The sequence below is a fragment of the Sinocyclocheilus grahami genome, unplaced genomic scaffold (assembly GCF_001515645.1).
Source record: "Sinocyclocheilus grahami isolate Dianchi unplaced genomic scaffold, SAMN03320097.WGS_v1.1 scaffold15.1, whole genome shotgun sequence".
In the NCBI taxonomy this organism is placed as follows: domain Eukaryota; kingdom Metazoa; phylum Chordata; class Actinopteri; order Cypriniformes; family Cyprinidae; genus Sinocyclocheilus; species Sinocyclocheilus grahami.
Window position 1 is genome coordinate 1,849,431 of NW_015505194.1, and position 12,392 is coordinate 1,861,822.

At 38.4% G+C, this 12,392-nt stretch overlaps 1 protein-coding gene across 11 annotated transcripts in view; it reads right to left on the reverse strand.

Moving 5' to 3' along the window:
• LOC107601600 (NHS-like protein 1) overlaps window positions 1–12,392 on the reverse strand; it is a 57,894-nt gene that overhangs the window by 15,012 nt on the left and 30,490 nt on the right. For 9 of the 11 annotated variants that reach the window (XM_016293892.1, XM_016293870.1, XM_016293861.1 and 6 more), the window contains 3 exons: window positions 6,994–7,146; window positions 4,784–4,911; window positions 2,767–2,959 (listed from right to left, as the gene is read on the reverse strand). In XM_016293892.1, the coding sequence (XP_016149378.1) occupies window positions 2,767–2,959; window positions 4,784–4,911; window positions 6,994–7,146 (474 nt within the window). Of the gene's footprint in view, window positions 1–2,766; window positions 2,960–4,783; window positions 4,912–6,993; window positions 7,147–11,716; window positions 11,890–12,392 lie in introns of those variants that run through there. The other 2 variants (XM_016293918.1, XM_016293900.1) reach the window with 1 other exon arrangement.

Sequence of the window (12,392 nt, forward strand, 5' to 3'; positions counted from 1 at the left end):
AAATGTGTCCATATTTGCGATGTATTTGAATGCTAAACTATTATTTAATATGTAAACCAAGCTTACTTAACGCACTTAAAAAACATCCTCGTCACATGAGCAAATGTGTGTTTGGCCCGAGCTCAGGCTGATTGGCACGGATTAGGCTACTCACTATTTAAATAAAACAGTGCATCTATATGTTTGGTTGACTATTTTATTCTGATAATGAACAGGCTGCAACGTTTGAAATGTTGTGTGTGCGTGAGGCGCCGGCGCGATCGAACAGCAGAAACAAACAACAAAAAAATACTGTTTGTTTATATGTAAATGTTATTTTTGGTCATACAGATAATTTGAAACGGCAATGTGTTTACTTTATTTCTGTCATCTCTGTTTCCTTTCCGTGGACTTTCGTAGAGCGCCGCGCCACACAAATAGCCTATGAACCAAACTCATCAGCATAGCCTATCTCTCAGTCTTTTCCTTTCGGTTTGTTAATTTTTGTTAATCTGTTAATTAGGCTAAGTCAAATATTTTGCATATTCATTCATTTTATATATATATATACTATTTAATATGATTTAATAAAAACAGATTTTGTTATTTTTAGTTCAACTTAATTTGTTGCTGGTCTGCGCTCGTCCGCCACCTTTTTTCACTTCTCCGACCCCGCAGCTCTCTCCGATAGCTTAGTGTTAGTGGCACCAGTCCAGATGTTTCCAGGTTTTTCTCGTGCTATTTCTCCATGTTGAGAGTTTGGTGTCGCACATATTGCACCTGACTATGCATTCTTATCCTTTTCTCCGATGAACTGAAAATAACAGGAATGTGTCCATCTCACAAATGTAGAATCCGTCTCTGCAGTCATCCATCTAATTCCAGCAACAGGAAATAGATAAACTATTTTACCCGCGGAATTTTTTCTCTGGGGCTATTTTGAGTTAAAATATGTTGTTGTAACTTGCGTTACTGAGATTGTAACGAGTAATAATATTACCCATTATTTGATTAGTAATGCGTTATATTACTGCGTTACAGCAAAAAGTAATATACTAGTGTAATATTATTACTTTTGTAATGCGTTACTCCCAACACTGCTGACAAACATATGGACACATCGAAGACACAGCATGGAAGTGACACTTTTAACATTTCTGCAGTGCTAGCTGGTTTGACTGACAGCTGACGGGATGTATTTCTTACCTGTGACATTGATGGGGACAATATCTGTGAGAACAGCCTGAGCCTGCTGCCTCATCTTCTCTTCTGGAGTGGGTAGGGGCGGAGCTTTGGACCGTGACATTTGTCCATCAACCTCAACCCCATTCACCTGCGCTGGACTCTGTGCTCTCATTTGGCAGGTGTCTTTCTCTTCCTCTCCTGAAGATGCTGTGGACTGGAAAAGAGGTGAAAATACAGTGAGTTTCATGACTGCAGGGGGCTTAAAGATATAAGCAAGCAGAAAAAAAATGAAAACTAAGGCATTTTTGAGACTGGTAGGCAGTTTCAGGGTCCTATACCCCTTATTTCTTTTTAACTTTAGCCAAGGGTTATGTGCTCCGACTTATTGGAACTCCAGGAGTATACAGAGCAGTTTCACGGGCAGCTAACCATTAATCCACGCACTCACATAAACACACTGAGTTAATATGTAAACCAAGCTTACTTAACGCACTTAAAAAACATCCTCGTCACATGAGCAAATGTGTGTTTGGCCCGAGCTCAGGCTGATTGGCACGGATTAGGCTACTCACTATTTAAATAAAACAGTGCATCTATATGTTTGGTTGACTATTTTATTCTGATAATGAACAGGCTGCAACGTTTGAAATGTTGTGTGTGCGTGAGGCGCCGGCGCGATCGAACAGCAGAAACAAACAACAAAAAAATACTGTTTGTTTATATGTAAATGTTATTTTTGGTCATACAGATAATTTGAAACGGCAATGTGTTTACTTTATTTCTGTCATCTCTGTTTCCTTTCCGTGGACTTTCGTAGAGCGCCGCGCCACACAAATAGCCTATGAACCAAACTCATCAGCATAGCCTATCTCTCAGTCTTTTCCTTTCGGTTTGTTAATTTTTGTTAATCTGTTAATTAGGCTAAGTCAAATATTTTGCATATTCATTCATTTTATATATATATATACTATTTAATATGATTTAATAAAAACAGATTTTGTTATTTTTAGTTCAACTTAATTTGTTGCTGGTCTGCGCTCGTCCGCCACCTTTTTTCACTTCTCCGACCCCGCAGCTCTCTCCGATAGCTTAGTGTTAGTGGCACCAGTCCAGATGTTTCCAGGTTTTTCTCGTGCTATTTCTCCATGTTGAGAGTTTGGTGTCGCACATATTGCACCTGACTATGCATTCTTATCCTTTTCTCCGATGAACTGAAAATAACAGGAATGTGTCCATCTCACAAATGTAGAATCCGTCTCTGCAGTCATCCATCTAATTCCAGCAACAGGAAATAGATAAACTATTTTACCCGCGGAATTTTTTCTCTGGGGCTATTTTGAGTTAAAATATGTTGTTGTAACTTGCGTTACTGAGATTGTAACGAGTTATAATATTACCCAAATTTGATTAGTAATGCGTTATATTACTGCGTTACAGCAAAAAGTAATATACTAGTGTAATATTATTACTTTTGTAATGCGTTACTCCCAACACTGCTGACAAACATATGGACACATCGAAGACACAGCATGGAAGTGACACTTTTAACATTTCTGCAGTGCTAGCTGGTTTGACTGACAGCTGACGGGATGTATTTCTTACCTGTGACATTGATGGGGACAATATCTGTGAGAACAGCCTGAGCCTGCTGCCTCATCTTCTCTTCTGGAGTGGGTAGGGGCGGAGCTTTGGACCGTGACATTTGTCCACCAATCTCAACCGCCTCCACCTGCACTGGACTCTGTGCTCTCATTTGGCAGGTGTCTTTCTCTTCCTCTCCTGAAGATGCTGTGGACTGGAAAAGAGGTGAAAATACAGTGAGTTTCATGACTGCAGGGGGCTTAAAGATATAAGCAAGCAGAAAAAAAATGAAAACTAAGGCATTTTTGAGACTGGTAGGCAGTTTCAGGGTCCTATACCCCTTATTTCTTTTTAACTTTAGCCAAGGGTTATGTGCTCCGACTTATTGGAACTCCAGGAGTATACAGAGCAGTTTCACGGGCAGCTAACCATTAATCCACGCACTCACATAAACACACTGAGAAACTCAGAGAAAGAATAGAGAACGGGAGCTGAGAGGGGGAAAACCCAGTGAGGCGTTAAAACTCCATTCACGCATTGTAATTCTGAAATGGGAACGCAATTCGCAGCAGGGTTACAAGTGAACCATCTGAAGTTTCAATGTAACACCTGGGCCTCCCTCAGCCTCCCTAACAAACCAACTGTAGTTAAATCATTACAATACATTTAATTATCCACCCAGGTCACTAACAATAGTCCAAAACCTATTCACAGCTGCCTGAGGTCTTGTTGTATGTTTCAGCATTTTATTACCTGTCCTGCCTCAGTCAGAGTGGAATGACAAGTGACTACTTCTACAAAAGCTTGCTCCAATAAAATAGTTAAATGAATTTTTAAATTTAAAACCAAAAATAACAAAGCAACAAAAGCCTTTTCAAAAGCAGCAAACAATTTTTATGTATATTATGTTAAGCCATGGAAAAAACATATTGAAATGTGAAAAAAGAGGGGAAAAAAGGACAAGTAAAAGGAAAGAGTAACATAAGTATAAGGCCAGTCCAGCACTGTTAACCAATGGGCTGGGAAAGCAGGTCTAGGGTGGTAAAGAAGGTTAAAAGGGCATGGGATCGTTTAGGGAGGGCTAAGGGTAGTAGGAGGACAAAAGGATCCCTGAATCTTTGCTTTTTCAGGGACTGACCTTTCCAGGGCCCCTGAACGCAGTGTGATTAGGAGCGATAAAGAAATGAGGGAGAATGAGGGCAAGGTTAAGATTGCCGTGCTATAAACAAAACCACATAATTTTTGAATCCATTCAATAAAAGTCATTTTCTTTTAAACCCATGTTCAATGCGCACAAGCTGAACAGCAGCTTTGTAGAACGAAAAATCTCAGTAAATAACACAAGTGTAGTCGTTGCTTTCTAGCACATTCTAAGTAATAGTTTCATTAGAGTGTCAGTCTCCTGGGGTTCAGCTCTCATAATGGGGCCACACATGGCTGACAACATTAATGAAGCCAGCAGAGATACTGAAGAACTGAGGCAGGAACTCCACAGAGGCACATGTGGGAGGTTGTGATTCAGTACCCAGAACCCTTCTGCAGGCAGACACTCTCTCCAGCAGAGGGTAGCCAAACCCTACATGCTGCTACACAGTCAGTGTTTAGGGTTATGCATTTGGGTTGGGGGGGGGGGGGGGAAAAAAAAAAAAAAAAAAAACACAGACACGTTCTGTACTGATTTTATAACAGATCATTCTTTTTATGGCCAATAATTAATATGATGGCAAATATTGTAGATCTATTCTAACAAATAATACACTTAACACCAGTTGAATTCATGTTTTTTTCCTTTTAAATCAGGCATCAAAACATTAAAATATACAGCGAAAAACACTGGAAAATGTTTTAGTACATTGAAACCTGGCATAGATAAAAGCATTTTTTGAACTATATATAAAATGCGTTAAATAAGCTTATTGTAGTGGCTACATATTTAGTACATATACATACAGTATATGTAAACATATTATAAACTATATTATTAAATCTGTTTAAAACCAATACTAATAACCAGAAAAAAATTCTTAAATATGCCTACCTTTTTATCAGCGTCATCATCTTCGATATCCTCGTCCTCATGTTGGGAGTTTGTGGAGCCTGAGAAAGTGGGCCCCTGTGAGTAGTACTGTGAGGTGCGGAAGCCATCTTTTCTTAGTTTATCACATTCTGTGGGAACAGAGCAGATACATCAGGACAAGTTTGAAAGGAACTTTTTAAGAACTTTCAAACATGAATTGAAGCATAGAAGTAGATAGTGTTTATTTGGCTCCCTCTAGTGGTCCGAGAGTGAACGCACCATTTTTAATCATGAAAATAAGGAACAATGTCAAGAGAAATTGTTTGATCCAACTAATAACAAAACAATTCAATTAAAATTTTACTCAGTGCCTTTACACTAACTTTACAAAAAAAGTATGGTTGCTGTTAGACGGGCCTGGTAAAGAGATTAGAAAAGAGTAGACCGAGATGTGTTCTGCTCTGTATGTTTGTATGTGTGTTTGACAATGTGCAGACTGCATCATACTGGCTTTTTAAGCTAACTGTTGCAGATGGCAGCTACGTCCCCTTGGTACACATCCCACAATCCCTTCAGTCATCCAGTCAGCTGAATCAAGCAGGACTCTCTCTGCTGACAAACACTCGCTCATCTGCTGCATGTCTTTCCTAATTTCCTGACTTTCATTTTATGACACTGCACTGCAGCTGTGCGATGCACCCCATTAAACAGCTGAAGTGTGTCATTTCTGTGCCACTAATGGCACCAAACCGAATTGCAAAAGTATTGAATTGTTCTGTCAGGACCACTATCGTCAAAATGATAGATACTTAGCATAAAGTTTGGTTTGGCGGTATGGTTCTGTTCTGGGCAAAAAACCTCCCTGCCCATCCATGCAGCCTGTCATGAATGAGCAGGGAGAGCAACAATAATAACCCCCCAGGGTTAACAGAACAGAACAAGGCAGATATCATTAATGTACTCAATGATATTTAAGTGTAACACTTTATTCAAGATAAAGGAGTCTGATTAGCAAGGAATATCAGAAAGCTAAGTCCTGACTGTGGCAAAAGGTGGAGCTGGGGATGGAGGAGGGTAATTTGCTCCGAAGCAAGCTGAAAAGCTGCTGAATAATACTGAATACAGCTTATATAGGAATGCCGCGATAGGTGTCGTATTCCTATAGGTAGATGTGATCAGCTGAGAATCAGCTGATGCAAGCTTGACTCACGTGACCTGCCAGAACTAACGCTAAAGCTTAATTTTTGCAAACAGGTTCATTCAAATGGGTCGTTCATTCGCCATTTGCCAAAAAAACTAATTCTCACAATTGCTGTGTCGGGCTGGTCAAGATGCTTAAACAAACAGAGCAATGTTTTTTAAGTTTTATTCTTGCATTAAAATATAAAAACTGTAAGTGCATGATTAAAAAATAGTTGAAACATTTAAAAAAAATTGTCATTTAAATGTTTAAATAATTAAAAATGTAAAACATATAACACATATTTGGATATAATGCAACATTTACTTTGAACTCACAGCCAATTGGATTTTTGGCCCTTCATATTAAAAAGTTTGGGCACCCACGCACAAGAGCAATAAACATAAGAGACAAATCCAGACAGTGTAAAATAAATAGACATACTGTTAAAAAGCCAAAACTAGCATTTATTTTGTTTGCCAAGCCTTTATGGTTTCCATCAACACATATTTGTCAGCTAAGACTTTAAAGAGACAAGCAAGTTTACAAACACTTTTTAACTTGTCATAAAAAGTGTTTAAGCACTAACTTTTTTCATAATCAAAGAGAGACTGTCAGAAAAGAAAATGTGAGTGAGAAGTTTAAACAGCATTGGGAAAAGTGTTTGATGGTACAGATCTACCTGTTTTCATGTCTTCCAGTCTTCCTTTCTGTCATCTGAAGGCCTGCAGTCTCTATTATAGTAATATGACCTACACACCTGCTCCTGTATAATTAATCAGGCTTTACATAAACCACCTGCACTGCTAGATCAGTCTCGGTTTACAATTAAAGTCTAGGCCAAAATCTGCTAATCGAACCTTGATCTGTACTGCTAAATCGACCCCTGGATGTCACTAACAGGCCATTTCACAGGTGTCCAGTGAGCATGAATGACATCATGGGCACGTTCACCTGCTGCTCAGTGTGTTTGTTCCATAGCAATGCTGATGTCATGAGAGCTGCAGCAGGTTCGAAGTTGATTCTGGTGTGTAAGGTGTGAAGCTTTTACCTCTGAGAGCCGTTTTCAGGTTCACTTTGGCCTGGCGGTGCAGGTCTTCCACGCAGGCCGGTCTGGAGCCCGGCAGAAAGACGTTCTCCTGCTGGTGCCATGGAGCCGTGTAGTGCACAGTCCACTTTTTCTCTTCATCCAGATTAGAAACAGCTAAAAAAACACACAAAGGTTAAAAATGATTTATATGCCGCAATAAACATTGAACATACTTGTTTACTTGTAGCTAATCTCATGCCACCTAATGCAAAGAACATGCACATATAACCAAATGCAAGTAATAGTGACCATTTGTGTCCATTTGTGGACTAACTGTGAGTCAAAACAAAGCCAAAAGGACTCTTGAACGCTTTCATTTTGTTTTAAAGTTGGCTACGATCTTGTGTTAAAATTTAACTGAGTGAACCCTAAAAACTTGAACCAGAGTGTGACTTAAAGTGAACAAGAAGACCAGTACAAGCTTGACGAGGTGCAAATGGGCTATGAGGTAAAGATGGAGGAAAGACCCCTGGAGCTCGAACCACCAGCTGTCCCGACAGCAAACAAACAAAAACAACAGGCTGCTCGTTTTAACGTGAGAGGAAGGGGCAGTAGAGGAGCAGTGGTGGGAGTTTTCTCACAGGTGTGAGAAGCTGTGTGTGCACAGGTGGCACTGGGCCGTTAGACCGTGATGGCCCATCATGTGAGAGCTGCCAGACTGAGAAGAAGAGCCCGCGGGAGGCCATTGTGTTTATTCATAAGTCATCAGGACTTTCAATATAGAAGTGATTTCTTACTCTTCAGAGAGACTAACACATACTGATGTGTGACTGCAAATTAATCTACCAAGGGCTTCTGTACAGGAGATTTCTGTGTAGGAGATTTTTTTAAATTTAGTTTTCAATTTGAAAATTAAAAATAAATAAATAAAATAAAATTATAATCCTAAAAACTAAACAAAAAAGTCATAAAATAGATAAAATAATAATCAAATAGAATAAAAATACAGAATAATAAATATAATTACAATTGAATAATTACATGTTTAATTAATTTGTACATTTAAAAAAATTTGTTTTTGAAAGAAGTCTTGTTGCTCACCAAGGCTGCATTTATTTGATCAAAAATATAGTAAAATAAACAGTAACATGATATATAATTAGAAAAATAATAATAATAATAAAGTATTTTCTAATATATTTAAAGCAGACTTTTCAGCAGCCAAAACAGTTATACTTTTGAATATTCTTTCTGGAAACCATGATGTCACTGTCACTTTTGATTAATTTAATCCATCCTTGGTGAGTAAAAGTATTATGTTAACGTACAGAAGTTTGGATCCAAAAGTACAATATGAAAAGACACCAGTGGGACAGGGGGAAGGTGCTGGAATCAAACTCAAGCAATCAACCTTGCAATCAAAGTGTGAAAACATGTTTTTTCATTTTCTCTGTTTATTGACCACAACACTGAGCCTTTGAACTTATTGCTGTTCAAATCAATTGTGGGCTTCAGAGAGACACTTTCTCCTCAAAGGCATCATCTGTAAATGTGCAGACATCAGACAGAACAAAGCAGACAAACACAAGGGAGGATGCAGAGGGCATTTAGTACTGCAGAAAAACACACGTTACAAATACAGCCGTGAATGACACAATCATCTAACAAGTGCTGCAGGTTCACATGATCTCTCTTGTTTAGGACATAAATGAACTGTTTAAAGTCTGTGAGGCCACCAAACATCAAGTCAAAAGAGCAGAGGCATTTAGCTTTTAGCTGTGTATTATTAAGCATTTTGAACAAAAATCGAATCACCGGCTTGTTCCTGGAATGAGTCCACAGTCGGAAATATTGATGCATTGAGTTTGCCTCGGGTTAGTACCTAAATGTTATGTGATCATGGCTTCATCTAACTAGGCTTGCACGGTGATACCGGTGTTAAGCTGCAACACCGGTTACGTCACTTGCCCACCGCGTCACCGACCCCCACCGTCGTTTAGATTTTTTATAGTAATAAAAATAATTTAGTTCAGTAAAAGAACAGACACTACAATTAAAAACTGAATGCGGCTGCTCAATGCAGCGTGCCGAATGACAGTCGCATCACAGATCAGATTTCATTTATCCAGTGAGTCGAGCTGACTGACAAGAAGAGTGGGCTGAGACAGACAAGACGATCGCGGATGATTTAGTTTAGAAACGAAATGCAAAAGCGCCTGTTTGGCAATATTTTGGATTTTGAAAAGCCTGTTGACTTTTGCCGTTTATCTGATTTTGGAAGTTTTTAAAAAATATTTGCTTCTTATTTAATTAGTTGCACATTGTTTGCTGATTTTTACTTTATTTAAACTTTGTGTCATTTATTTATTTTATTTGACATCAAGGTGTATGCCGTGCCTCCAAGCGTTCTTACTCGTTTTGCTAAGAAACGTTCTACTTTCTTATTTATTTGGTTATATATTATACATTTTTCTTATTTCCAGTTTTGTATACCGATTTAAACTTCATGTAAGTTATTTGTTATTTTATATTAGGCATAGCCTGCCCTATAGCATGGTGTATTTTTATTTGTTTTGTTAATAAAGGTTCTATGTTTTATACATACGCTAAAATGAGTTTGACGTTGTATTTTGTTGTTGCATTCAAGCAATTGGCGCAGAATTGCCGCTAATTCGAAAGTGAAAGTAAAATGCGCACGCCGCTTTTAAGCTATTTAAAAGCGAAGGAAAGCGAGGAAAAGAGGGAAAATTCAAACAAACTAAAAACGAACAATTCCTTTACTCTGAATTGCCGCTATTTGAAAGTGAAAGTAAAATGCGCACGCCGCTTTTAAGCTATTTAAAAGCGAAGGAAAGCGAGGAAAAGAGGGAAAATTCAAACAAACTAAAAACGAACAATTCCTTTACTCTGAATTGCCGCTATTTGAAAGTGAAAGTAAAATGCGCACGCCGCTTTTACAAGCTATTTAAAAGTGAAGGAAAGCAAAGAAAAGAGGGAACGCCCCCACTCTCCGTGGTGATACCGGTATTACCAATGTTGTCACACGTCGATTAACCGGTGGGAAAATTTCCTCACCGTCACAACCCCCAGCTCACTCTGTCACATAACCAGACCAACGCAAAATCTGCACAAACAGAACTCCACAGAACTGGAACATCATTCGAGCTCTATCCTTAATTCTTGGCATGTGCATAAAGTGCACAATTTATGTTACCAATTTATGCAAATTGCAAAAATAACAACTGTTTTCAAAAAGTTCTCCTGCACACATGGCAGAAAAAAAGCAAAAAGGATACCTAAACACATTTATTCATTCTACCAACAATACCATTTGCTGGACAACAAAACCAGATACACAAAAAGCATTTAAACAACCTTCATACTCAGTGGGAGAGATAAAAGTGAGCGAGCAAGCTCTTTGAAGTGCCTACAATAAATATCAGTTGATTCCAGAATAGGCAATACACACACTCCCACTCAGATAGCCCAGTCCACAACCCATTAAAACCTGTCTGTGTGCTCGCAGGGAGTGAGGAGAGCGGCAGCAGGAACAAAAACCTGCATTGTGCCCAACATCAATCTCTACATCAGCCTGAGCTTAGCACTCAGAATCAGCCTATTCAAAACTCCCATAATCTCTCTGGTCCTGCTCGTATCCACACAAAACACACACACTTTGCAATCACCATCCACCACGTGTAACACTGGAATATGGATGAGCTCATCCACCGAATTTTGGCGGCTCAGAAAATAAATTAGCATTATTAAAAATGAATAATAATTTTTAAAAAAGTTTATTACGCTCTGTACTACTGAGACTAAATATTTATTAAAAATTATAATTAATAATGGATTATGTTATATGAAAGCATGCTATTTAATGTAATCTTATTAATTAAAGCATTTAATGGCAATGAACTAAAGGTTTTAGTAGATCACAAATTGTGACTATGTTGATTAGTGATGCACAGACAATAAATAATGATTAATACAGTTAAGACATTAAAATATTTTAAAAAATATATTTACAATATTCGTAACATATTTAGTATTTTTTCATTTCTATTTTTCTAATACACGATTTCTATATTATAATAATATTTAATTAAATATTCTGGGATCTGAAAAATATTAAATTTAACAGTGTTATTAAAATTTGTATTATTAAAGATTAACTTTAACAGAAAATGAGATGAAGGCCAAAAGTAATCTAAATGTAAAACTAGGAGGGAACTGAGCATGCACATAGTCACATAGTACAATTTAATATTGACCAGTACAGATAAATTAAATAAATTTTTTTGTAATATATTACCGACTGATGACTGATATGCTACTAATATATTGTGCTTTGCCTAATGCAAATATTTGAAACCAGATTAGGTATAATAAAATATGCACACAACCACAATTTATGCGTGAAAAGGTAATTCTCTGGTCATCATAAACAGCATCAAGGTGTTAACAGGTTTGTCTATTAAGTGTACAGGAAATGACTCATCTGTCCATGTTGCGATACAGATTTACAGCTCTTTATGAACTCTGAACTTACACACCTGACAATCAAAGTACTGATCTGCCAGACAATCTGACACATTTAATGAAATCACTTAAATTTTAAATAAACCACTAGCTGACAGATCAATAAAACACATAGCTATTCAAACAAGTTCACAAAACTAACCAGAAACCTGTTTGATCTTCATCAGACAGCACTGAAGGAACATGGTCAAAGAGTTCTTACCCTTGCGTTTGAAGTATTTAATGACTGACTTGAGCGAAGTCCCAATGAACACCATTATTCCGGTGTGAGAGGCAGGTGGACCCAGTGTACAATTGTCACGGCCTCCCAGTACACAGGAGCGCTGGAAGAGTAGTGTGTGTCGACAAACCTGTGTCCTCTTACCAACAAGTCAGTATGCGCCTCTCCCCATTTGATCAACGCTTATCGACTCCACAATGAGCCCCTCCTACATATACACACACCCTCAACCCAACCCTGGGAAACACCTCCTCCTCCCTTACACACTCACACACACACACACACACACACACACACACACACACACACACACACACACACACACACACACACACACACACACACTCACTCACTCACTCACTCACTCCCTGGGGCTCGGAGGGAGGGGTGTAGTATATGCCCCTCTGTTCATTTGTGCTTTGGTTACCAAGGAGCTCTCCGGTACAGCTCATCCGAAGCATCCTCCCTGCTTCTACTCTAATACAGGCTCATAGGAACGAAAAATCGCAAAAGAGATCTCTTTAATCGCTTAATCTTTTCTTCTAGGCCGCAATTAGATGAAATGGAGAGTTTTGCTAAAGTCTTAAGGCTGATTTATACTTCTGTGTCGGACCTACGTCGTAGCCTTTACGCCGTAGCCTTTACGCTGTAGGCTATG